Source organism: Micropterus salmoides, unplaced genomic scaffold (genome assembly GCF_014851395.1).
Source record: "Micropterus salmoides isolate LMB-PRFRI ecotype aquatic unplaced genomic scaffold, ASM1485139v1 Ms_hic_scaffold_5, whole genome shotgun sequence".
NCBI classification, from domain to species: Eukaryota; Metazoa; Chordata; class Actinopteri; order Centrarchiformes; family Centrarchidae; genus Micropterus; species Micropterus salmoides.
The window spans coordinates 12,713,228-12,740,939 of NW_024044237.1; the positions used below are offsets into that span (position 1 = coordinate 12,713,228).

At 40.7% G+C, this 27,712-nt stretch overlaps 3 protein-coding genes across 5 annotated transcripts; 2 read left to right on the forward strand and 1 right to left on the reverse strand.

Annotated features, from left to right (window-relative positions):
* Positions 1–3,785: 3,785 nt before the first annotated feature.
* Positions 3,786–16,741, forward strand: clint1a (clathrin interactor 1a). Its single transcript, XM_038698814.1, has 12 exons — positions 3,786–3,957; positions 7,582–7,686; positions 8,352–8,448; positions 8,986–9,094; positions 10,393–10,557; positions 10,689–10,872; positions 11,364–11,583; positions 11,686–11,773; positions 12,363–12,428; positions 12,910–13,214; positions 14,031–14,223; positions 14,344–16,741. Exons 1-12 carry the CDS (start codon positions 3,917–3,919, stop codon positions 14,691–14,693), a joined length of 1,923 nt encoding a protein of 640 aa, XP_038554742.1. The 5' UTR covers positions 3,786–3,916; the 3' UTR covers positions 14,694–16,741.
* A 1,415-nt stretch (positions 16,742–18,156) lies between these two features.
* Positions 18,157–21,488, reverse strand: lsm11 (LSM11, U7 small nuclear RNA associated). Its single transcript, XM_038698815.1, has 4 exons — positions 20,984–21,488; positions 19,615–19,754; positions 19,385–19,468; positions 18,157–18,713 (listed from the first exon to the last, which is right to left on the reverse strand). Exons 1-4 carry the CDS (start codon positions 21,441–21,443, stop codon positions 18,381–18,383), a joined length of 1,017 nt encoding a protein of 338 aa, XP_038554743.1. The 5' UTR covers positions 21,444–21,488; the 3' UTR covers positions 18,157–18,380.
* A 422-nt stretch (positions 21,489–21,910) lies between these two features.
* LOC119888307 (probable tRNA(His) guanylyltransferase) lies at positions 21,911–26,844 on the forward strand. Of its 3 annotated transcripts, none has more exons than XM_038698816.1 (7): positions 21,911–22,268; positions 22,373–22,573; positions 22,688–22,864; positions 22,959–23,128; positions 23,254–23,342; positions 25,155–25,262; positions 26,177–26,844. In XM_038698816.1, exons 2-7 carry the CDS (start codon positions 22,380–22,382, stop codon positions 26,336–26,338), a joined length of 900 nt encoding a protein of 299 aa, XP_038554744.1. In that variant the 5' UTR covers positions 21,911–22,268; positions 22,373–22,379; the 3' UTR covers positions 26,339–26,844. The 3 variants fall into 3 exon arrangements, with proteins under 3 accessions (XP_038554744.1, XP_038554745.1, XP_038554746.1); XM_038698817.1 differs by having other exon boundaries at positions 22,460–22,573; XM_038698818.1 differs by lacking the exons at positions 21,911–22,268; positions 22,373–22,573 and having other exon boundaries at positions 22,798–22,864; positions 23,054–23,128.
* Positions 26,845–27,712: the final 868 nt, after the last annotated feature.

Consider the following 27,712-nt stretch of genomic DNA (forward strand, 5'->3'; position numbering starts at 1 on the left):
CAGAGACACTGTCCTTGAGAATCTCACATTGGCTCATTTTCACCCCCTCAGATTTATAACCTGTGCTGCTTACAGCTCCAGATGTTTTGTTCTCGTTTTTACTCTCTGTAATTGCTAATTCAATCTGGTTGTAAAGGAGCAGATGCTCTCAGGACTTGAGCATACCTGTGTGGGTTTCTCTGTGTGTGTGTGTGTAAAGTTTTCGCACCCCTGTACAAAGCAACAGGATTTACATCGTGACTCATAAACATAAGCCTTCACAATTACACCAAGTTCATTTCCTCGTGTAGGGGAATAATAAGACAACAACAGTTTCAACTCGCAAAGTATTGCACACGGGCATCCCCTTCCATATACCGAACGACTGTCACACTTGCTGATATTTGCTGGTTCAGTCGGCCTGACAGTTGGCTTTGGAGGTCAACACTGTGGTGGGAGCCTCTCTCATCAGCCTCCTTGTATTTTTTTTTTTATCATCTTCCACCCCTTTTCTCACCAGGGAAAGTGGCAATCCAGGCCGGTTTAGAGAGAAAAATAAACAGACCGGTCATCCACAGGAATGTGAATGCTACTTTAGTCCCATTAGGAACATCTGTGTGTGTGGTATGAGATCACAGCGGGTTGTCTGTGCAACTTTGACAAGTAGCCTCATTGTTTAGCATATTCAATATCTACATACTGTGCCAGATATGCTCGGTACACACAGATATATTTACTGCACATTTACATGCGCACACACACACATAAATGTGCACACATCAGTTCTTGCTTACATGCCCACACACAAGCACCACAGTGGACCTGTCATGTGTCATGGAGACAGGGGTCAGATATCGTGTGATGTGTGTGGGGGTTATATCGCTTGGGAAAAGGACTAAAGATCTTACCAAGGCTGCAAGAGGGCCAACAATAACAGCCTGAAATATAACAGCAGCGAAAGAACCCTCACTGACAGGAGGAAAGCTGGGCCCCAGCGAATGACTCCACAGATCAGAACCTCTTCTGCGGGCACAAAGATAGGCAAAGATGTGCAAAACAAAGAACATTGTTTTCTAATGACATTGTAAAACTGCAAGAAAAAAAAGCACAGAGTGTTGAGATTGAAAGCACATGTTTGTAGAGAAAGAATAATAGCGGAGTTGTAGAACGGGCGTCTTTCTTGTGGACATTCCCAAGTCGAGATGATGTTCTGACCACATTTGTCATGGGAACTTCAGCCATGTATACACACAGCCTCGACCCCCAGTGGTTACACTGACAGACACGCACACGCTCACGTGTGCACAGGCACTGAACGCACTCACCCATGTGCAATGCTCAGCAGTCTCCAGCACAAGAAAAGTCAGAGTGCCCCCTAGTGCTGCTTGTGTTAAAATTACATCATTCATCTGGCTTACTTTTTCATCTCCTTCAACTCAAAAGTTGTTAGTGACAACTTAGTCTAACCAGACCAAACTGATGATCAACCAAAGAGCAGGAGGATGAATGGAATGTGGTTATAAAATAAGAAATATCAAGGACAGGCTGACAGGTTTTTTTTTTTCCATATCCAAAGAGAGCATATGACTGTACAAGATTTCTTATAGACAATGATTTGCCAATTTCTTTCTGAAAATGAAAACTCTCCAAAAAAACAACTCCAAAGCGCACTTGACAGCACAATTTTAACTGCATAAATATTGTTTGAGATCAGATTTCTACCATTAAGCCTTCTGCCAGCTCGGTGTTCCCCCTACACCACACAGCACTATACTGTATTTAACACAAAGACTCACCCCATCCTATACATCAGTGTGCAGAATTCTGATCTTTAAGGACACAGGGGCTTTTCAATCAAAGCCTTGATTGAATACTTTGCCATCCTCAGCACTCACAAATACACACACATTGTTGACAGAGAGTGTCTTGCGCTACATCATTTACCACTTAGGCCCCTCCCCGAGGAGCGTGCCATTCTTAATGCGTGGCAGATAGGTTGATAGCTCTGGTTTCTGTCGAGAAGTGCATGTCAATCAACAGCTCGCGTCAACGTCACTGGGGCAAAGTGTTTCTGAAAGATCTTTTTACTGAGTGCCTTTCTGTCCAACCTCCTCAAACCCACACACAACAACACACTCACACATGCACAAACACACACCCACAGCCATTTCCATCTCAGCAATCACTTCTCCTAGAGTTCTCCTCTTCAGACGTGTAACAGTAATTGAGGTTGCTCCCTTGGGTGCGGTGCATTCTGGGCCGTTAAGTGCTGTTTCTTGTTGTTTTTTTCTCAAATGGGTTGTATTTTGGCTATTGTGTTGTTTCCTCCTGCTCTCCTATAGAAGCGTAAGCTGTGGGCCATATTTACACGTATCATTAGAGAATAGAGACCCTGTCAGATGGAGGGCATCTGAGGGCTCATCTTGCCCACTGGAATATCAATCAATACGACAAAGAGACTTAATACTTTTCATACACGCCCAGTCACAAGAGAATCAAAATCATTTTATCGAGAAGTAAGAAATGACGACTGCCAGTCATTTAACTCGTCCTCTACAAAAAGTAAATATGAAATACCATTTTTTCTTACTCATAAGCTTACTGTGTCTATTTAAGATGGCACTCAGCCAAGGGTGTTCACTTGCCATGCTGACCTCCCTGCTCGCCACATCAGCCCTGGCTTGGGTACACCCTATGACCTTTCTGTGCGTTGATGACGTTGTCCGTCCAGAAGAGGGAGTGATTGATCTGGATTGACACAAACAGCCAGTGCCCTGCGTGGCCTGTCACACAGCATCACTGGGTCATTGTAGCATGCCTGAATGCCAGATGAGGAGGGATGGAGAACACACAGGGTGGTGACCTGATGCTGGCTACTGTTCTGGGGGAAGCTGGAACACATTTGGACAAAAAGGACAGGTTTTTGCTATACAGCACAATTAGCAGTGTGCAGTGGAAGCCAAAGAATGTCACTACATAATGGAAATAAATAATAAATTGAGAATAAAACATTAGAAAACTGTCTGTTCTGGATAATATTTCAGGCAATACTAGATTTTTAAGGCAGATACAAAAATTTATATTTGAGAGTTTAAAAATATTTCATAACAATATGTGAACTGATATTAATTTTCTATATAAACACATAACACACATTTTATAAGAGTCTCTTAAATTGATTTGTTTTTGTTGTGTTTTCTTACAAAACAGGACACTGAAATATCAATTGATTTCACATTTTGCAATGTCATGACCATTTTGAAACTACCTCAAACGTATCCTTAGCATTTCTTCATGCATTTTCTTGTAACTTATTGACAGAAATTTAAATAGATTTCAAATGTAATATATCTGCAATAAGATAATGTTGAATATCAGTCAACCTGTACTGATAAATAGTAACATCATGCATCACCAACATGCATAAACCACAATACCATACTGTCTAGTCACGATCTATGCAAAGCCACATTTTGACTGCCTCATAACCTAGAGACATGTTGTTGGACTACTTTTTCCAACCAGGGCCCATTATAATTGGATGTTTAGTCATGGACTCTCATAATGTTTCACTTTTTTAATGATTAAAATGTATTTTTCTATTTCTAAAGGCTATTGTTTAGGGTTGTATTTGTTTACCAAGTTGACAGCTTTTTCTTTATCCATTTAAAAAGGCTAATGCACTCACAGTATTAATGGTGGTGCATGAACACTTTTTAAAAACTACAATTCCGAAGCAGCTTTAGGCAATGTTGATGACGTTACAGGGGCATTTCCCGTAGTAACCTTTCCTGTCTGCCTGGTGGTACGTTTGCGCCGCCTGTCTTGAAAGGGAGGTGAAGAAGAGTTTACTTTCCAGAGTTCAAGGTTTGGTTTCGTTGTTCGTCTGGAGTTAAGGGTTTTGCCGAGGCAGAAAGCCCCTTTTCACAGAGCCAAGATGATGAACATGTGGAAGGTTAGGGAGTTGGTTGACAAAGCGTAAGTATCTCCGAACTATATTACGTATGTTTCGCATTATTTGTGCCTGAAGTGTACCTGTTTGAAAGAGACACGTACCCAAAACTTTGACGTCACATCACTCTAACAAGTTAGCTAGCCTCTATGCTAGTAGCGATTTAGTTAGCCGAATTGGACAAATACCATTAACATACTATAAGTATGAGTACCTCTTTGTCGCAGTTAACTTGCCAGTTCTTTCGATTAGTGTAAGATAACATTTGCACTGTTATGAGATCACGAAGCTTGTTTGTGTGATTACTTCCGACAGTCCAAGCTAACGCACTTCGCTAACAAGCTAGCTAATTATCTAGCCTGCTGGCTGGTAGTTAGATAGCCGACCAGGCTAGCCAGCTATGCTAGTTTGACAGCTCCTGGGCTGAATTATCAGCGGCGAATGTTAACACGTTATACTTTAACGAACATATCGTCCTACTGTTGCTTGTGTGCCACTGTCTGGAAACATTTTTAAGACGTCTTTAGTCTCCGGTATGACTGTTAACGACACTTGTAGCTAAGTTAACGTTAGAGTTAACATTACTGTATTCAGTACAGTTAACGTTAGTAAGGTATCTATTCTGTAAATTAAGTTACACCACATGGTTGGATCACTTCACAACCAATGTTGTAATGTTTGTCTTACACCCTAGTTTGCTTGTTAAGTGAAACAAGTTAGTCAGACCACTTGAACTAAGTCCTGAAGATGTCAAAATGTCTAACGTGAAGTTATATCTCGTAAAACAGGATGCTATAAAAGCCGTTTTGCTGCTGCAGCAACTGTAACGTTACACTTTATTCCAATCTGCAATATTTAGCAATCTTACAGAAAACGTTTATTAAATAACTGTACATGGTAAGGCTGCCTTTTTTATCATAGGTAACACCAAAGAACAACGAGATAAATAACAGTGCCACAACAAAGCACGTATTAATCAGTGACCAGTGATCCTGCAGTGTTTTGCAACTTGTTTGTTGTCCAGCTGTTGGCCTAAGAGCAACAATTTGATTATTTAAGTTAAACCACACACATCAGTTGCTGTTTACCTTTCCACCAAGTTTTAATTGGATTTAAGATAGAGATAGTTGGGCAATTGTAAAAGGGATTGTGTGTCTTTTGTTATGCTTTGGACTGGTTTACTTTTAGCTGCTGACTAAACATAAGCACGCTGTCCTGTACTGTGGGGCTGTGGGAGGCTATTGCACAATTCTTCCTCCCTTCAAAGGTTCAATGGCTAATTTTGCAGACCCAGACAATAGCATGTTCTTAAGTCCATCCAAGAATGCATTCCTGTTGAATGCACCTGTCTCCCAGGAGTGTGGCCTCCTGGAACATGGGTTACTTTCATGGGAGCGAGACAAAAGGGGGAGGGGACTAGGGAGAGAAAGAAGGAAAGAAAGGTGCAGGTTTCAAAGATTAAATGTTAGGGAGTTGTTGTTTGTTTGTAGCATGTTTTCCTCCTGGTCTCTTTGAAATTCAAAGTGATGTAGCTTGAGTTTTGAGAGTTTCAGAAATAGTCACTGTTTGTATTAACACAAATGAAAAAATGGTTTCATAAAGTGTCACCAAGCTGTGAGGCATTTATGCTAACACTGTGACATGATGCAACATTCCTGTTATATGATTTTAAGGTGAGGTTTTTGCTGAGTCAGGACAAACAAACAAAGGTTTTATCCTGTTTTAAAAAGGTTTTGTGATGAGTGAAACCAACATGAATAATATATAGCCAGGTTTGTGAGACACTGCAAGGGAATATTTTTTGACAGATACAGCAGTCTAACGGAAATCTGTGTGATAATGTGGCACTGTGAGAGAGTATCACAACTTCCGTTTTATGTGGTTGATAACTATGACGGGGCCACCGCTGTGTGGAGATAAGATGTTGCATCTTGTGTTTTGCATGTCACCCATGTAAACATGAAAATTTGTGCAATGTCTGTAAAACATCTTGGGAAACATGCAGTTAATAACACAGCACACACAGAATAATTAGAAAGTCCTCAAACCTGCAGAAAAACATGATAGCCGCTTTCCTAAACACAAGTTAAGTCTCGTCCTGAACTGAACCGAATGTAAAATGAAGAATATCATAAGAATTGAGTTTGATAGAGCGTAAGGCTTGATGTTCGTGTAGGATCTCCCAGCCAGCACATAAAGTTACTGTAACTTATAGTCCAAATTGGATGCTGATTTTAATCAGCTGTAAAAAACGCACCTGGCATGGTCATTTTCAAATAATTTTGTTGCCATACATTAAAGTCAGACTGGTAACCATACTCTGCCAGAACCACAGAGAGGGTGTATCTCCACCTGTCATATCAATGCTGCTCTTTCAGGCCCTGTATATTTTATTGCTGATGTGTCAGTAGTGAGGGAGGGATGAGAGGTGCAGGGGTCAAATGTTTTGCCTCGCCATACTTTTGGCTAAAGCTGTGACATGGCTCACTTAATTATCTGGAATTGGATGCCTGTTTGTTATAGATTATACTTCTGCAGTCCTGTAAGAAACCATTCTTATTCAATGGAATAGCTAATGTAGGCGTGGCTATATGCTACACATATCTTAGGGCAATGCATTGGAAGGCGATACACTGCTACCCATGCAGCAAGCATTGTACAAATTGGCTGGATAACCAGTTTCTCCAGTTCAGCTGGATAGACATCAGATAATATATTTATCAAATCTCTTTTCACAAATCAGAAATAGTGCAGTTGAGATTAAAAATCTCTTCTTTCAAAGGAATCCTAGCCAGACCAAATAAAATAGTTGATGTAAATAGACAGTAGTGCAATGGAAATTACCCCACACACCATTTATGTTTCTAGAATGTTCTCTGCTTGGATAATCCTTTGTTCTTCTTAATGCCTTTCATGACACACCTCCTGTACAGACAGCACATTAGCTTGAGTTTCTGTCTTTTAATAAGTGCTGGTTGTGACACTGAATATGAGGACATATTTTAGACTACTAACAGAAGTTGCAGTACACTTCTGGGGCCTGATTGAACAGATGTGGGATAGTACTTGGTTTGGCTTAGTTTGTTGTGTAATCACCATGATTCTGAATATGTTCACAGCCTGCCAAACCTGCTAACCTCATCGAGGACAGGGTACATACGAACTGTTCATTCTGCTGGTTTTTGTATACCTTCATAAAATATTTGAGCCCAATGATTTAGAAAACAAACTTTCTGTTTACCCGAGAGTGCCACCATTTCTAGTGTTGGTTTGTTACGATTGCCTTTTTCTTTTCTAGTTTGTTATTGACATACTAAGAAACCAAGAGCTCACAACACAGTGAGCACAGCCCTGTTTCACTCACTTCCATTTTAGGTCCCATTTCTGTGTTTATATTGAACGCAGATTTGCATTTGCTTGTTTAGGCCCTTGTTTGTGGATTTGAACAGTGGTTACAAAGCACGCACACAAACATTCATTTTAGCCTATAAAAAGGAGTGTATGGGCATGGCTGTAATGAGAATATCTTTTATCCGTCACTGCCCACGTTGTTGGTCTAAATGGAGGCCACGTTTATTGAAATGCCATGTAGATTACTTTACATAGGCATGATTAATGAAATTATGTTTGTTTTTTATCCCACTGTATAGAACCAACGTGGTGATGAACTATTCAGAGGTGGAGTCTAAAGTCAGAGAGGCCACCAATGATGATCCCTGGGGACCATCAGGACAGCTGATGAGTGAAATCTCTAGGTAACATCAACACGCTGGGTTGTTCAACATATAGCGCTGCAAAACACCAAGGTTATTTGTAAATAAAATCAAGGAAAGTTTTTCGGAACTCAGGAAATTCAACTCCATTTTGACCATAGGAATTATTATTTTAAGTTTTGGTTCTGCCCACACAAGTACCTCTTTCCAAGGTAGTCTTTTTCTGCCAGCCATATGTAACTTTGTAGTAGTTTCATTGTGGTTACATATTAAAGCAGAAAAGGAACCAGACAAACACTGAGAATATCCTTGCTTGTTTAGAAATATACCTGCTATTTAGGTGTTTTTTCCACCTACATTAATTCAGATATATTAACGCTGCACAGCAGGAAATTGCAAACCACACTGACCCTGAACCACCTCTAAATTCACTGAGTTGTTGCCTTGTTGTGTGTAAAGTGACACATTTAATGGATGTCACTTATTTGTCTGATTTGCCTAATCCTCGGGATGCAGTGTAAACACCAACACAAATGTGCTAAAGGAACTTGTAGTTCAGGTAGACTCATTTAGTTCCTGAGGCTCTGCAGTACAAGGGAGTTTTTTGGTCAAAGGCTGTAGATGTCTTAAACAGTCCAGTTGTTAGCTATCATGCATTGCAAATAAATAATAAAGGCTCTTTCTTCTCTGAATGTTTCTGTAATCAGAGCCACCTTCATGTATGAGCAGTTCCCAGAGGTGATGAACATGCTGTGGGCCCGCATGCTGAGGGATAACAAGAAGAACTGGAGGAGAGTCTACAAGGTCTGCGACAGTACTGTTGCAACATTCCACAAACACACATGCTTGATGACACAAGGCTTGAAGGCCCAGGCACTAAGTGCGGTTTTGTTTTCACCCAAAATTTAAGACAAGACCTAATTCAAACCAGTTTGGCTTTGGTTTTAACCTGACTCAAGCTGAAACCCTTTTTAAAATAGGAATCTGTTAACATCAGCTTCAAAATTTATTCTCATTTCTTACAGGCAGGAATCTGGTATCAACTGTAAACTTTAATTTAAAAAAAAGAGCATCGGGTGAAAAGGGGTGTTTTAATTCATATTTTTTTTATAACTCACAAAACAAAAACTGTTGGCCTTGAATAGAAACCGTTAGATGCCTTGCATTGTTAACATGCTCTGAATTGAGGGAGAAATGTTCTGATGAATAAAATTTTACCCATAACTGATACAGTTAAAAGGCCATGCAAGAGAAAAACAAGTCATGTTGACTCCAACAGGATTCAAGAATAAAACCTTTACCACTTTTTGCTCTAACTACTGTTGTGTGTCTGTTTCTCAGTCCCTGCTACTGCTTGCCCATCTAATCAGGAATGGATCAGAGAGGGTTGTTACCAGCACCAGAGAACATTTGTATGACCTGAGATCATTAGAAAGCTACCACTTTGTAGGTAAGGTATCACTCTGGTCATGTCCTTCTGTACTGTTTCTCTCCTTTTTCTTTGCATGTTGGAGGAGTACCTAAACAAACGTGCTAAACAACAAAATACATTCCTTTTTCAAATATTGCTTTGATTAGGTGAGGCGATCCCTACACCTCAGCACTGTAGTGTTTGGTGTTTATTAACAATAGCTTCAGTGTGAGCTGTAATGAATGGAGGGAGGCCCTAAGCACCGCTTAGTCCACAAACCCTTAAACCACACACACACACACACACACACACACACACACACTGCCCAAAAGCTGCTTTCACTCTTCCCAACTATGTGTGCAGTTTACAAAACACCACCATTCAACTTTCCCTGTATGGAGATGTTCTTATTTATTGGCTGTGTGTGTGGAAGGGCTGCCACTGACCAATGATTTTCATTGAGGACTAGTAACTGTTAGTTAAGCCATTAGTCGACTAGTCATTGGCATGTTTATTATTAATTTAATTATTTAAATATTTATTTTTGAGACATCAGAAAACGCTTTGGGTTCCAGGGCTGAGTCAGAATGTTACTTTGTTAACGCTGTACTACATTACAGAGAAATACAAAACCATAATAAAATTTTACAACCGCACAAGCTGCCTGTTAACGACCATTTCAACAAAGTATATCATTGGCCCTCCCCTGTCTCCGTCAACTTTACCCTGGCTAACATCAAAGATTAATTAAACCTTTGTGGATCCTTTGGCCACAGATAGGTTAATAGATGATATACATTTACAATCTTCAACAAATGAACATTACCTTACAAAACAGATAGCACTTTCACGTTGTATATTTTACTTACCTCGTAAAAATTCCGTTTTTCTACTGTAACTCGGACAAAACTGATCGTATCGGTCTGATTTTGGGTTGGCAGAGATGGTCCAGAGGAAAGTCATATACATAGTCATCCTCCCAAAGTTATGAAGAAACTGGTAAAAAACTGTCTACAGCTACAACTGAAGCAGGATGCCATGCTCACATGGATTTATAAATTAAGCTGAACTCAACGTCATGTTCCTGACTTCTGAAAAGGTCTGTCTTGCAATCGTCCCTCTGATACTTTCATCCCAGCTATAACAACAAGACGCAGCTCCCGAATGGAGTTTAAGGTTTTTGGGTTTTTTTTCTGTAACTAATTGGCCAACAGAGACTTGGTGGTCTGTTAGGGGGCAGCCCTACTGTGTGGTTTCAATACATTGTAAAGTTAACCAAAAAAGTTGCCAGTTCATTAATGATGTTAATCTTTGTGTTTCTGTGTCTCTGTCTCTAGATGAGAATGGGAAGGACCAAGGTGTAAATGTGCGTCAGAAGGTGAAGGAGTTGGTGGAGTTTGTCCAGGATGATGACAGGCTTAGGGAAGAACGGAAAAAGGCAAAGAAGAACAAAGACAAATATATTGGGGTATCCTCTGACAGTATGGGATACCGAAATTACTGTAAGTTCTCATTTTAAAGGAAGTGATATAAACAGACTTATTATAGTTGGCCAAAAATGTGGGGTTTAAATGTAATTGATTATTTTTCCTCCTTCTCTTTTATTCTATTTTATTATTTTATTTTCCTCCAGCGGGGGACAGGTATGACTCCAGCGATAGTCGGGGAAAGTGGGACGACGACTGGGAGAAGAATAAAGGACAGTTCCCCTTCAGCGAGAAGTTGGGGGAGATCAGCGACAAAATCGGCAGCACTATTGACGACACCATAAGCAGATTTAGGAAGAAGGATAGAGACGACTCGCCAGATCGATTTAGGTTGGAGAGTCAAGTCATCCTATCATATATATATATATATATATATATATATATATATATATATATATATATATATATATATATATATATGGCGCCATATTGAAAGGCACAAATCATGTTATAAATATGAACAAAAGTGAAACCCCCACCACCAAAAGTCAACATAGAAAAATGAAACTTGGTATCACTCAGTTTTCAGTTATATTAGCACTGCTTGTAAATACAGCAGTAAATGGGCCTTTAAGATTTATTATGATCACATAAGAAAAACGCAATGCTTTTTAAATCTAAATCTCAAACATTTTAATTATATTATTATTATTATTAAGAACAGATTTATTTGGGTGCCTACAGTAGGTAACAACAAGATTTTATCCTGAACATGTTCTTGGTTCTTTTTGTCCCTTCATGGATATAGTGTGTGCAAAGAAAATCTTGACCAGTTTTGCAAGGACACAGTTATCTTACCCGAGCCGTTATTGTCTCCATAGTGACAACGAGGAGGACCGGGGTCGCTCGTCTTACAATGGCCAGTCAGGAAAAGACTTCAAAGATGAAGAGGAGACTGTCACCACCAAGAGTGTACACATAGTCCAAGCAACAGAGACTACAGCAACACGGAAGAGAGGAGGGGTCCCGTCCAGGAAAGTAGACTTGGGGGCCGCAGCCAACTTTACAGGAGACAAAAGCCCAAGCACCTCCAACAAACAGGTAACAAGAGCTCACATGAGCATGCAAGAAAGACTTTATTGATATGCGTATAGTTATATATGCACTGCGCCCTGATCTTTTTGTATATGTTCTTTATTCCAGCCTCAGCCAGCAGCCCCTCAGCCCTCTAGTACTGGCCTAGCTGACCTACTAATGGTGGACACAACACCGAGCCAGCCTGCCGCCACAGGTATAATGTCACTAACCTCAAGTAATGCCCTGACATTTGGTGAAATGTGCTTGTTTGCTGTCTTACCAGGAGTTAGCTGAGAATAATGGTATCAATTGCATTTCTGTGGTTTCATCATAGAAACAGCTAGCCTCTGTGCAAAAGGAAACATGTGCCTTTCAATAGCCCCAAATAAGTTTTATTTACATGTTGTATATTCTTAGCCAACAAGCTACAGCAGTAAATCCAAAAATAACCTTTTTGTCCGGCGATGTAACATTGTACAAGAAAGAAACTCCACAGTGACTGCAGGACTAGACCCTGTAGTAACAGTGCCCAGCTGCTGATGCTAGCTTCAGATTTTGGGGACAGCAGGGGGAGGGAGTTGATGTATAGGAACTAAGTGCACCAGATGTTTTTGGAGCAGTCCCTTGTGAATGGAGAGGGTGTGAATGCTGAACAGATGTTTGGTCTTCTCCACCTATTCACTGCCCCCACCCCACCCCTCTCTCCTACACTTCTGACACTGAAGGAATGCTAACTATGGTAGAATGACACCTGGAGCTCTCTTGTTTGAAATTGATGTCTTTATGTCGGTTTCTCACTGCAGACCTGATTGGTGGATTTGCTGACTTTTCCTCGCCTGCTGCCTCCGTCGGCCTCTCCAAAGGACCTGGTTGGTTTCAAGACTTTTATTCTTTTTGCGTGTGCATGTGTGTGCTGTGCTGTTGCAGCCATGCTGCTAGAATATTCAGAGGGATGCTGGGAGAAAGACCCTGGCCATATGGAGCCTGCTACCTGCTCTGCATAACAAGAACAGACACACATCAACTCCTGTTATGGATGACAAGGAGACAGGGACAGAGGAAGAAGTTGATGGGGGTGGAGGAAGCTGAGAGAGACTGAGAGGAGGGATAGAGACAACAAGCTCGGCCAGTTCAATAAAAAATTTAAATGTGGCACCAGCGGTCACTGAGAATGCCCTGGATAAAGCTAGGCCTCACTGAAGACTCAACTGTTAATTCCTAATTGCTATGACAGGTTCAAGTTAGCTTTTTGCAACACCTTGCAATTATTTACACAGCTCACAATACAAACATCACTGTTTGGGTGGCAAAGATAAAAATTCAACTGTCTTGTTTTTTTTCTTGGTGCAGCAGTGCCAGCCTCCAGCAGCAATGGAGACTTTGGAGAGTGGAATGCCTTCCCTGGAGGTCAGATGCCAGCATCTGCTCAGACTGTTGACAACAGCGGAAGTGACCTTTTTGGAGCCATGGCAGCAGGTCCTGCCGCTGCCCCGGCCCCCGCCCCAATCTCGGCTTCAGGCTCTGGTCCTGCCTCAGCAGACCTGTTTGACTTGATGGGGCCAACTCAGTCCCTCACCTCGTCCCAGAGCCTCAACTTCAGCATGAGCAGCACACAGAGCATGAGCACCACAATCCTGCCCCAGTCTAGGTCACAGGTGTGCATGATTGCACTCATACACACACGCATCACACACACACATCCTTTGTAAATAATTTATTGATATACATATCATTACAAGGTTCGTAAAGTAGGCTTTAATATGTGGAAGCAAAATATCCTCAGGGAAATAATGATACACTTTATGATTTCAGAGGTTGTGGGATACAGAGCTAGACTGTGGTAGTGGAAAAAGTACTAGATAAAATAAATTAGTACATATAGAAACCCTATGGTTACAAGCTTGTTTATCGGTCAGTATGCCTGTGCGATAAAGACATGCCTTGTGTGATTGAAAGATGGAGAGAAGCATGATGGTAGAGGGTTAACATGGAACCTCACCAGATGCTCATCCCCCCTCAGAGACAGCCCACTAACCACCCACTCCTCCTGTTACTGACACACAGAATGAGAAGAATCCGTTCTGAGTTACAAAAACATTAAAAACCCAACAAAAGCCTGTGGATGTCGACTGTTTTTCCAAGTTAAAAGCTTGTTGACCTACTTAAAAAAAATCTTCCTGTTTCACTGAGAAGCCACCCACCACTCACTTCTACTCTGGTTACTTTAGATGGTATGTTATGATTTCAGAAAGAGACGGTAGCAGATTCCTCAGTACAGTATCAAGGTTAAGTGGGTCAGACAAAAGGTTAAAAAATGAACTATGACAAGGGACTGTATTTTTATTTTATTTCTTTTTACTGAAATACATGATTTCACTGTTGGAGCTTAAGTATCAATGAAATCTCTGTGACTTCTAGCATGAATTAGCGCTTTCTCTAACATTGTATGTCGTCTTTGCTCGCCCCTCCAGAACATGGGGGGTCTTCAGTCTGTCATGCCACTCCAGCCTGTGCAGCAGGGAGTGGCCTCTCAAGATGCCGGAGCCAAAGCGTCCCTCCCTTCCACCTGGTCAGACCACTCGGTTAACATCAGCCTGGACTTCCTGGGCCCAGGCATCCAGCCACCCAAGCCTAGCCAGCCCAGCCTCAACACGCTCCAACACGGTGAGAGGAATGGTAGATCTGGCATGAATTTAGTCAGCCTCTCCTTCAAAGCACACCGCCACTCGAACACGATTAAAAAATTGGCACTTTGATTCATTGAGTTTGTTCTGTCATTTCCAGGCAACCAGGTACCTGCCAACATGCTCTCCCAGGGATTTTCCAGTATGAGCCTTGGACCTACACCAGCCAGGCCGCCTGTAAATCCTATGATGCATCCTGGTGCTGGCATGGGAATGGGGATGGGCATGGGGATGGCCCCCAACCAGGGCATGATGGGGATGGGCATGACCATGGGGATGCCACAGGGAGGTATGACCATGGGGATGCCACAGGGAGGTATGACCATGGGGATGCCACAGGGAGGTATGACCATGGGGATGCCCGGTGGAATGGGGATGGGGATGAACCCTGCAATGGTCCAACAGCCCAAACACGATGCCTTTGCTGACTTCGGCAACTTTGGAAAGTGATGGAGCTGGAGAGCAAAGATTATCTGGTGGTGTCAGTCTTTCTCTCTCTGTCTCTCTCGCTCCCTCCCTCCGTCCATTGGTGAAGGATTGTTATGAGCTGCAAACAAAGAGTACTTGAATAATGTCATCTATCACAATATCAACACCCTGCAATCTCCTAATCTTTTTTTTTTTTTTTTTTTTAAGTAATGCTGTGTCGTGATATGGATCTAAATGAATGTGTGTTTGTGTTGTTTGAACCAATGATCTGTGTGGCCTGGGGCGATGGCCGTGTCGGTTACTTGTGAAACCATGAGAAGAGGGGAAGCCACCAAGAGAATGTCCAGGGGAGGGGGGTTGCTTTATAACCTCAGTCAAGTGAAATCACCAGATTAGCAAAAAAGATATATCTGTAGCTACATAATTTTTTTGAGATGCATTCTCAGTAATTTTGCTGAATGTTGCATTTAAATAACATGATCAGCCATTTTAACTTTCTAATGTACATTTAAGAATGACAAGTTACCTCTTTTTCTTTTTTTTCCCCTCCTTTGCTCTTCCTTTGGCCTGTAAATAGCAATCCGGAGCCCTTTAAAGGAAAATAAGTTATGAAGTTGCCCTATATGAGAGGAAGTGACAGTGTGAAGAGTTGTATCTTACAGAACCAAATCTGATATGAATTAAGACCTATAACGAAGCACATTGACACCTTCTCTTTGTACACAAGTGTCCACACACTCCAAATGTGGCCTGTTAAAGCTACAAAGGAATAAATGAGTGTTTGGTGTGAAGGTTATTGATTAATTTGAGGAGTTTCTCCTTCACCAGACCCTCATTTGTGGTCTTTCCTATTGCTATATATATATATTTTACTTATGAAGATTATAATCAGTTTGCATCCAAATGAGATAATCAGTAGGTAGAAGAAGCCTCATACAGGGGTTGTGGGTTCTTTTATTACAGCAGAGTGCCTGACAGACCTTTGCCTTTTCTCTTCAGTTAACCTCTTGAAGGAGACAATGTGACTGTGCTTAAGGTGAAGGACATACCTGTTTTGTGTTTTTTTACTTATGCCTCAAGTGTACTGACTGTGCAGGTATCAGATGCAATCACTCTGTTCTGTTTGTCCCATTTTATCATTTTCACTCTGTTCAGGGCAGTGATAACTCCAGAGCTCAGAAAAAACACCTTGGATGAAAATATATCGAGCTCAACTTAATTCAGCACCTCAAGTGTTGGTACAGACTGTTAATAGGTTGCGTTATGCGTCTGTCTGTGAAATTTTCAGCGGTGCGTCACAGTAAATACTGCCTTCTCGCCTTGTATTTTTTTATTAATGTTACACATTAAAAACAGCAAATCTTGAAAACGATGTTGCTCTCATAATCGTCATCAGTCCATGTCTGTGTCTTTTGCAACTTACCAGGACTGTGTGAGAGGACGCAGTTTGTGGACGCCCAGTATGTTAAGGTGGTTGGATGAACATGTTGTGGGATATGCGCCTAACGAACAAGCCCATTCAGAAGTACACCGGCTGATTGACCTGTTAGACGTACAAAACATTGCTCTTCAGTGTTTCAAGTGCCTGCCGATGGTTGCCTCCTGACCCTTGTAATGAGTGACTGATAAGTCAATCTTGGCCGCCTGCCTTTTTTCTTTGGTTTGTCAACGATTGGATAAATAATTCACCGACTAGAGGAGAGGGCGGCGGATTCTGTGGTCACAAGAGGATTGCACTTGTGCTTTCCTGGTCTCCCAAGGGCTCAAGAGGCTGAGCACACTAACACATAGTAGCCTTGCATCGGAGTCTGAAGCATTAAAATGACCAAAATCTGTTTGCTGTTTTAAAAAAAAATAAATAAATATCAGTAGAGGTTGTTTTATTCATTTTTTTCTACTTTAAATTGTTTTGATCTTCTCTGAAACGGGATCATTACTGAAACACTAGCTTATGCAAATGTTAAAAAAAGAAAATCCTTTGAGAAAATGAAATTTTGCATTCTTCCCATTTTGATTTGATTTACACATCAAGAATCTATCTACAACATTAAACAGTTGATTGAAATTTGCTAATGGTGTGTGTTATTTGGTGTGCTGTGTCATTAGCCTCATTCAAAAGAGCTTCAAGCAGCAAAAGTGAAGCCACTGCGCTTGACTTTGAAATTACATTCAGTTGATGCGAGTTTAATTTCATTGTTTGAGGTAATAAAGGAGGGCCTTCAGTAAATATGCACATTTACAAATTACATTAATAAGGCAGGAAGCAGAGAAGACATGTAGGTGGTGTAAACCCTTAATGCATGCAAATCAGCTGATAAATGAGTGTGAGCACCAGATTCATAGGTCACCACTGCTGACTGCATCACAGTCTACATAACATACTAGATCAGAAAGCGTAACAGCAAACATGTTTTTACTGGAATAAGACTGATTCTTACTGTGACAGCTGCAGAGGTCAAACCCAACAGATGTTCAGAAATCTCAATCCTTCGTTATTTTAAGCTTTTGTGTAGCATTCTATGAATGATTTAAAAAAGCTACTAGTGTTGTATTTAAAGAACTATTTACTTTGTGTCCTTCATGCTTCGATAGTTATTCAACTGATGAAATGTACAGTTTGTCCTAATGAGATAGACGGCCTGATTACTCTGCTTTAATACGCTTGTGTCGTCTAATTGTGGCCCATCTCTTCACCACTGTGCCCTTTTAATATTGTGTGAAGGTTTGTTGGAACACACTGGTGTGACAAACACCACTAAAACACAGTTTGCATTAAACAATTGACCCCATTTTCACTCTCTGGAGAGCACCACTGTTAAATGGGCTACACTAATAATATTCTGATACATTATGTGAAACATTATAGTATATGGATGAACTACAGCTGCTAGAATCTGTCCTATTTATTGCATAAAAATATATAGAAAGAGGGTCGATTAAACTCTCTGCAGTCAAATTGGGGGGGGGGGGGGGTAAAATCCAAAGATTTAGAGGCAGAAACGTTATAGCAACATAGAATAATTCTGTGCCAACCATCATCCAAAAGTAACCCCTGCCATTTAAAACAAGAAAAAAAAAAGCATCTTTACAACTTCCATGAGATGCAGTAAATTGTGCTTTTATGGGTAATGTGGCCATTAAAGAGTAAAAGCAATCTGAGACGTCAAGACAAATGACAGCTTTTGAGTGCCATCTGCAATCTCTAGCTTCACAAACTCAATTATTCATAATGCATTTATGAAGTCCGCTGAGACTGCGCTGTCATTCCTGTTCAAACTAACGGGGAAAGGCAACATAAAGGGACAAGCTCTTGATGACAATGGCCTCACAGACGGCACTAATGTGTTTATGCTGCCACCTCCTGGGTAATAACAATAACACAAACAGTTACTAATGCTGTGTCGACCTGCGTTTCCTTTAGCGGCTGTCAGACAAAAGAGAACAAGACAAGAAATTACTATAATTAGAACTGAGAAGCTTTATTCCTCAAAATTAAGATCATTTCTCTGGTGGGCAGAGAAAGACCTCCATATCAATATGATATAACAATAGTCCTTGTTTGATTCTTCTGAATCTAATTAAATCATGTCTGTCTGGCAGTTCATCTACAGTATTTCACACCTATCAGATGTTAAGCGTAAAACTATACTTAAATGTAACTGATTGTGGTCATAGCACACCTTTCTTTTATCGACCAGAAAACAAAAATCAGAGTGGCTGTGGGTTCACCAGGATGACGTTCTCACCCCGGATGAAAAGCTGGTTGATGTGGCGTGTATGGACCTTGCCATACATCTGGGAGTCTTTCTTCTGACAGCCCTCTGGACCCGGGGCCTTCAGCGAGACTGTGTGTTTATCGTGTTTTGTTTTAACCGTGTCTGACAGCTTGGACTTTGTCCTGCTGTGCCCTCCCTTGCAAGTATGGTGAGCAGACAGGTCTTTTGGGTTTGCAGGCTGCTGTTTGCTGGCTGTTTCTCCGGCTTCGCGCTTTGCTGGCTCGTCACCCGCTGAGCTCTCCTGGAGCTTCAGCTTCTCGAAGAGCTGCACACAGATTCCAGTCATGTTAATATGAAATCAAACCCCATCAGATACCATTTATTGCCATACTATTCATCGCCGTTAGCATTTTTCAGCAACAGCCACACAAATTTACATTCTGTAATAACCTATCTATATAGTAATCATTGTTATTGGCGGGTCCACCATTCCCACACGTGATCCAAATTACCTTCACATGAGTGCAAATGCAGTGGCTGTGGCTTAGAAGTAGAGTGGGTTGCCTAATCGGAAGTTCTTTATTAAGATACTACTAATGCAAACAACATTTATACAGCTAATTCATATTGAAAGTATTTTAACTGGCAAAAACACACAGGGCAGCTTTTATTGTGAAGCAGTCATAGGAAAAACAATATACGTTAGGATGGCGCTGACAGCAATTGTTTTCAACGCTGCATCTACAAAACAAGACGATAGTAATCTTTGACAGTGGATCAGTTTTAAATATTGGACAGGCTGTACGCCTCCAACTCCTCAGCAAGGTAAAGTTTACTGCATCCTGCTGTTTTGCAGAAAATTGAATGTGCAGCATGAAGTCAGATCAGATTGCAATTATTTTAGATGGACTTCTATATCTAGGACTGAAATCTTACAGATTGTAACTTTAACTCAGTAGCAAATATATGTTTCAGTCAATGAAACCTAGCACCTACCCGTGAAATAGTGAGGGCCTTCTCATGGTAGAATGCTTCTCCAAGCAGAGGCTCCCTGTATGTCTCATCTACGTCAACCATTGCCTGACAAAGAGGAATAAAAACAAATGGTGAAAGGCCAAAATAAAGGCATCAAATTCAAGGTCAGAAGTAGATTGTGGATTATTTCAGATTCAGAATATGGCAGTTTACAAGTGATTCAGTGTGAAAACATGAGTGGGAGAGCTCACCATGTTCCAAAACTTGTCAAAGGCAACCACAAAGCCGGAGCACACTCCCCTCAGTCCCTTAAAGGTCCTGATGTGAACTTTGACCCTTATCCTCTCCTCAACACATCGGTACAGCTCCCCCAGTGGACTGCCTTTACATACTGAAAACACATGACATATAGGTTATACAATTTTCTACAGCCTATTAATTATAGAAGGAATTCAGCTGAAGCACAAAAAGATTTCTACCAAAAAAATGGCTAAACACGTTACTACTAGGTGTGTGTGTGTGGGGGGGGGGATCGATACAGCATAGTATCGCGATATTTTGCAAGGCAATATCGTATCGTAACACGAATGTCAAGTATCGATCTTTTATTATATAAATTGTACATGAGAAGTTTGTTTTTTGGCACTAATAAAATTGCTTTTTCAGTCCACTAGAAAAAGAATTTTACTTTGGGGACACAATTTGAAGTTGGGAAAAAGATAAAATATTGCAATAAATTGCTATATGTTTAAAATCGCGATAATATCGTATCGTGACATAAGTATCGTGATAATATCGTATCGTGGGGCCTCTGGTGATTCCCACCCCTAGTTACTACCAGATTTTAGATTAAATTAAATTAACTTCTCAATGGGATGATGTACAAATGTGATAAATCAAAGTGTGTAGGGATGCACATGCTTCCAAACAGGGGACTGAATGGGTTGATGAGAATAAAAACAATGTTAATCTTTCGCTTTGGCCTTCTCAAACACCACATTTGAACCCAGTTGAATCCCCATGGGGAAATCCTGGACCCACATGTTAGACAATGCTTTCAACCGCCACCTTTAAAACCACTTAACATGAACACCGTACATTCCTCCAGTAGAGATCCCGAGAAAGGCAACAGAGCATTGAAACTGCTGGAGGCTTGCGGTGGCAAGACCAAACTAGTCCCTAATATTCAGAATTTACCATTTTTGTACCATTGTAAAGTGAATATCTTTGAGTTTTGGACCGTTGGCTGAGCTCTGGGTAATGCTAATGGGATTTTACATGATTATCCCATATCTATAAGCATTTACTCCTAAAAATGTATTGACAAGTTTACCAACCATCTTTAAAAGCATTGTAATAATTATTTTATCCCTTAAAAACCACAGGTAGCTTAGCTCAAGTTACTTTCAGGTTTGAGAAAGGATCTGAAATGAAAAATATTCTCGTTATTATTATGTGAGAGGCACTATACAACTTCTGTGCAGTAGTTGCAGGCTCCAAGTGAGAGCATGTTATCAAACTAATCCCAAACATTCAAAAGTATTCCACTGAATGGTCCCTCTAATGAACTCCTAACAAAACACATGTACTGATGCTGTAGTTAGTGGTTATTGAACTTACAGGGCATCCTTGACAAGACATTTTTCTGTGGCTTCTGCCTCTTTCTCTGCGGGGTGCGGCTGCTCTCCCCCTCCTCCTCCGTTGGCACCGGGTTGTTCACCATGAGCTTCTTCAGCCTTTCTATGCGCTCCGGGTCCGCCACCCCTTTCATCGCCTTCTGCCGCTTTTTCTCCACATTCTCCGGCTTGGCTCTTCCCCGGCCGCCCTTCAGAAAGCTCTCGTACTCTGACACATTGTTGAAGCACTTGATATTTGGGAAAGGAAGCGGTACAGTCGGCGAGTACAAGGCCAAGAGCGGGTCGAAGCTTTCCGAGCAGACATCTATTTTAGCCGCGTCAGTGTCCCCAGCTTCACGCTCTGTCTCCGGTTCATGCTCCGGTACTGTTGGCGCACTCGAGCAGGTTGCAGCTGCCGTTTCTTTAAGGTCTGGTTTAATATTAGTTCTTTCCCTCTCCTCCATGTTTGAAACAACCGCAGAGGAGCACACAGTGCAGCAAGGAATCCTGGGAAAGTAGTTGTCGTCGGATGACGCTGAGCTTTCACTCTGCGCCTAATTCAAGAGACTTTAAAGGTCATAGACTACATAGAGTATGTCATGTCAGTCAAGTCAAGTGGCGCCTTTAAATCCTGGAAACGTCGGGTTTTTTATCCCGTTATTTGTTATTTCCCATAATAATTTTATAGTAACGCTCACTTATGTATACACACTAAAAGAACAACGAACGCCCTCAGGAAATAGCCTAGCCTGCAACTGGACTATAAATTCCGTAAGATCATCCTCACAAACGATCTTTGGTCGCAGTACCCCTCTCAAAAACACCAGATGGCGTTAAAACACAGAGCATGTCGGTATTTTCTATGTAAATATGTTTGCCTTAATAGATAATCACATGCAGTAATACAAGAAGAAATTAATATATGAATGTGTTTTTTTCAAGAGGGCTAACAAGAAACTGAGAACAAGTACCTATTTGTTTTTAATGCATTGTTTGCTAAATGCAGGCTTGTGCTCCGGAACCAGTGTCCGTAGTGTCTGCGGTACTACTACGACAGAATTCGTTGACGGACTGTATACAAACCAGCGTGTGCGTGACCTGAAAATTGTCTTAGAATAAATGTAAATGTCAATTGATAACAGCGCTCGTGCAGCTTACCAACCGTACTAAATACATTGATATTTGTGTAGCTAACGAAATAGCTAGATATTAGCGCTTCCAACTGGGCTAGCTAACTCACGGATTACTGCCACGTTAGGTGCAGGGGACACCACATATGACATCCAAGTGTAAGTCCTTTTGTTTTGTGTGTTTTTATTTTATTGCTGCGCTCCTGTTTTGCATGAAAATATTCCCACTCCATTCTTCTTGGGAATGTGTTGTCTTACTATAGCTCCCTCATGCTGATTGGAAAAGCCTGCAGATTTGGTGGACGTGTCAGGTCTTGCGTAGTCAAATCCTTGGTCCGTCTTTTTACCAGTTCCAGCAACATGGCAAAGAGCAAGTTTGAGTACGTCCGCAACTTTGAAACAGATGACACATGTCTAAGAAACTGCTACATTGTTGTGAGACTGGATGGGCGCAACTTCCACAAGTGAGTTTCCTTCCCATGCTACACACCTGTCATCTCTGAAGACATGAGTGATCGGTTTATGCATTATTAGAAACCATGCTGTTGTTTTGAGTGTCTGCACTGATTTTGTTTCAGGTTTGCAGAGCAGCACAAGTTTACAAAGCCCAATGATAACAGGGCGTTGGGCCTGATGACCCAGAGTGCACGCTCTGTCATGGCAGAACTCGAGGATATTGTCATCGCTTATGGTCAAAGTGATGAGTTCAGCTTTGTTTTCAAGAGGACCTCCACCTTGTTTAAGAGGAGAGCCAGGTACTTAGGTTTTGCCACACTACAAACCAATGTCCTTCTCACACGTGCATGTTCTTTTGTCTGATATTATTTCCCCCTCTTTCTCGTCTGGCAGTAAGCTCATGACCCATGTGGCCTCCCAGTTCTCCTCCTCATATGTGTTTTACTGGAAGGAGTTTTTCGGGGAACAGCCCCTCTTGTACCCCCCAGGTTTTGATGGACGTGTGGTCCTGTATCCGAGCAACCGCAACCTCAGAGACTACCTCAGCTGGAGGCAAGCAGATTGTAAGAACATACTGTGCTCTTAGCTGCTTAACAATTCACACATTAGACTTCTAGATTCATTGTTGTTCATTAAGCTGAAGAGAGTTAAAGATGTCCGACTGTACATGTGTTTTTGTGTCTCTCAGGTCACATTAATAATTTGTACAACACAGTATTTTGGACATTAGTACAGAATGGAGGACTCACCACAGCCCAAGCAGAGGATCGCTTAAAGGTGAGAGCGAAACGCAATCTTAAGTTACTTAAAATGTTTGCTGTTATTCTTTTTGAATTTCCATAAATAATAGAATAAGAGACAAACAATACCATCTTTAAAAGTTAATAAACAGTTCAATAAGGAGTAAACACCTGCATATTTAGATGTTATAAAACATGTATACATTTATTCAGACATAACACTTTATTCATGATCATCTGACATTTAGTCCAGAGAGCTTTATCCAAAGCACAGGTACATCTGATTCCAGTTACCAAGTTCAATTCTGTATAATAAATAAAGCCAATAAATTTACTTAATTGTTGAATTTTTAAATTATTATGACTGGTTTGTGCAATCAGCCTGATCTCCAGAGCATCTCCCAACATAAAGCATAGAACATAGCTATATTTTATTTAATGTTTCAATGTTGTTACAGATAAGATACAACTTCTCCAAAGGTGCACAAATACTACTCTGTGTACTGCGTGTTTTTACTTGTAAATCACATCAAAGAGTGATGCCTTACCACTGCCTTGTGATGGACACTAACAGTTCTCTCATACTGATTATTCCTGGTGAAGGAATTAGGTGATTAGTCAGTCAGTCAGTCACTTGACAAGAAATAAATAAATGACAATATTAACAATCGTATTGCATAAATAGACCAAACATTTGCATTTTTAAATATTTGCAAGCTTTTCTCCGTTTAAAGTCATTATAAATTGAATACTATTGTGTGTTTTCGCCTGATGCCAGCTGGGATTGGCTCCAGCCCCCGCGACCCTGTACGCAGGATAAACGGTTGACGATGGATGGATGGATGGATGGATGGATGGATGGATGGATGGATGGATACTATTGTGTGTTTAACTGTTGGCAAAACAAAACAATTTGAAAACTTTGGCCCAACAGGACATCCTTAAATTTGAGTGCTGACTTTGGGATCTGATAAGGTTCGATGGTCGATTATCATTAGTTTTGACTTTTTGTCATCTTAAATGATGAGTCAATTAACCTAAAACATAATCAGTTTGTGAATATTATAGTTTATCGCAGCTTTTGTTCCAACTTGTGTATCTTAAATTTCAACTGCCTCTGTATCATATTATTTTCTTTTTGTGATTAAAAGTACTTCTGTAAAGTTTGATTTAACTTTTTGTTGTTACCAAGATTTTCTTAAGGTTGCAGTTGCATGTATAGTTGTGAGTGGGTTTCGTTGGCCCGTCTTTTGTGTGCATTCACATGGTCACCACATTATTTACTTCTGGTTTATTTCCATTAGACATGATGTGGTTTTTAACACCACAAATGAGTTTGTTGTCCCCTCTCAGTTTTGGATGTGATGATCAAAATGCAATACCTACAATGATGCACAGGGTAATAATAACATCTAATTCAACAGAAGCGGTAACATCTTTCTATAGAACATCAGGTCTGTTTCTGTTTGTGGCAGCTGCCGCTGACTGACACAGCTGTTCTCTGGAAGTCAATCCAGTGGCCTGTGAAGTGAACTCTGATGATGTGAGGACAGCTGACGAGTTGTGGAAACGTTTATTCTGGCTGGATGTTTCGGCAACATGAGTCATTCACAGCCCATCAAACCTTTGTGCTTCCTATGTCCTTAATCACTATATAAACATTTCTTTGCAGGAAAAAATGCCCAAATCAAATATAATAGCATCAATTTATTTCCTAATTCAAACAATAAAACAATAGAAGAACCAGTGGGGTCTCTACACCCAGTGAAGCATCTCCTATGAGCTGATTTTTGTATGCACACATGTTATTATGCATGCATTTGTCTAACCGTGTAATGTCTCCTTCTAGGGAACATTAGCTGCAGACAAAAATGAGATCCTGTTCTCTGAGTTTGATATCAACTACAACAATGAATCTGCCCTCCACAAGAAAGGCACCACTCTCATCTGGGAAAAAGTAAGCTGCTAAAAGGGGTTTGAGTCTGCACAGTTATTACAGAAAAAAACTCGATTGGATAACTCCTATGCTGTTTGACATTTTCATTTGCAGAAAATGTTGAGTCTGGAAAGCTTTGTGCACTTGTTTGCAGTTTGTGGTTTCGACTGCAAAACAGAAATTTCCTGTTGATATTCTGGGAAGCTGAAATTTCTTTTCTGCCTGTTCATCTACTAAAAGTAGAATTGTCAGTTTTTTGGATCAAAGCTATTTCATTGTCATTGCTTGCGTTAACACTTTCAAAACTCCAACATCGCTGCATTGACAGCCTTTTTGTCCATTCAATTCTTTGTTGCATTAAAATGGTTGCCATTCTGCAGCTGATGTATACATTTCAGATATGTTGCTTCAAAGATAGACTTTTCAACACGTCCCTGCTCGTCCTGCGTTACCAAATGCCAACAATGTAGCTTGACAAAAAATAAAGGTGACAAATTGTTCACTATATAGGAATACATATCTTAAGCAATGTCCCAAGTTTTTATTAGTAGATCATTATACCATATCAAATGAAAGAATAAAAAAATAATAATCTGCCTGGCAGGTTTAGAAATTGTGGCATGCTCCAAAAAGTGGTCTGCATTATTGTAAATTTTACAGGACTCTATTGCAACAGTGCTGCATATACATTGCCTGCATGTGACATTGTATTGTGGGTTAGTTGTTCACAAGAAAAATACATTAACAAACCAGAAAGTCAGAAATGCAAGATGTGTGTTAAATTGCGCTTAAGTGTAAAAGATGGCTTGTTTCTGTAGTTGTATAAAAAGATTGCTACCACTCTCATAGCTGCCTGTTTAATATGAAACTACATCTAGGAGGCCGTTAGCTTACCTTAACTTATACAAATTTTATTCCTCACTCTTTGCGTGCAGCGAGACGAAACTGTCACTAAACGCATGAAGCTGCCAAATGAAGAGGAGAAGGACGTGCCCGTGACTCGCAGCAGGAGGAGGGTGCAGGCCTACCACTGTGACATTATAGGGGACCAGTTCTGGGAGGAACACCCAGACATCCTGGAGGATGACAACTGCTAACAGGAGGACAAATGCAGAGCTGAGTCAAGCCAGGCCCGGGTTGAAGTGGACCCATACAAGCAGTGGACAGATGATAAAACAGCTTGATAGTGACTTGTGTGTCAAACATGCTACCCATGAAGCTTAGTATCTTTGAATCCCTTGAAAGAGCATTTCCTGAGACTGAAGCCCTTGACAGTTGACTTTGTATGATGACTCTCTCACAGCCGGAACACATTCTGACGTTCAAATATTAAACGTCTACCATAACTTTCCTTTAAAAAGTAGGAAGTGTTGTGCTTAAAGTGCGTGATGATGACTGTCATGTTCAAATAGTGTCACACTGTACATGTCCTCATTTGATATCATGAATGACATTTAGAATACTACCATCCCTTGAGCTTTCAGCATGTTAAACATGAAGCCTCTTGGCCAACAGTTTTTTTTTGCTGAGGGGATTTTATTTTAGAATTCACTGTTTGCAGTCGGACTTCCCGAATCAATAAAATTCAGAGTGTTAAATATCACATAGTAGTAATAAAGAGTGTATCTAAGGCAAGAATAAGCAGAGTAAAGCAGAAACTAATACCTTGGCAGTAACGAGCGGCCTTGTCCTGCAGCCAGGACACCATTTAGAGATGTGAATGGATTCAGTGCTAAGAATACCACACACACCCTGCGTACACTCTATCCCTCCTGACATGTGCTCTGTGGCATATTTATCATCACACTTATAAGTGACCGGCTCAGTATGAATGGTTGCTGGAAGCCTGAAGTGGTAGAAGCCTACTGTATTTTGTTACTGTAGTAGGCTCGGTTACTGGCTGTATTTTTGGTTTTGTGACCTCCTTCAAACCATGTGGCTTCTGTACTGGACTTTATGTAACCAGGATTCGACTCTTCATTTGCATTTGGGATCACATTCTTTCGCAGAAGGCTGTTTGTTTTAATAAGACGTCTATAATGAGTTAATGAACAATTAGTCACTTCACTTCAATTAAGAGGAAAAACATTATAATGCTTATCTTAATGACAGAAACCGACTTGACATATGGCCTTATAGTATAAAAGCCTGAGCACGTTGAGGATAATGGTATAGTTATTTAAAGACATGTGTTTACATGCAGGGCCTAAATTTGAGCATGTTGGGTTACTAAACAAGATATAAAAAATGAGGAAATGAGATACAACCTCAAGAAAATTGCAATTTAATAGTTCTTTTAAAATATTTCCTATACCCAGTTCTGCAACAGTTACATAGCCACTGAGATGTAAGCTGCGTTCACATCATTTTGTTCAGACTGCAATTACAAGCTGCCAAGTGGGAAAAATGTTCATGTAAGCCTCTGGGATAGTGTGTATTTCTGACAGGGACAACATCCCCCACTCGTTGAA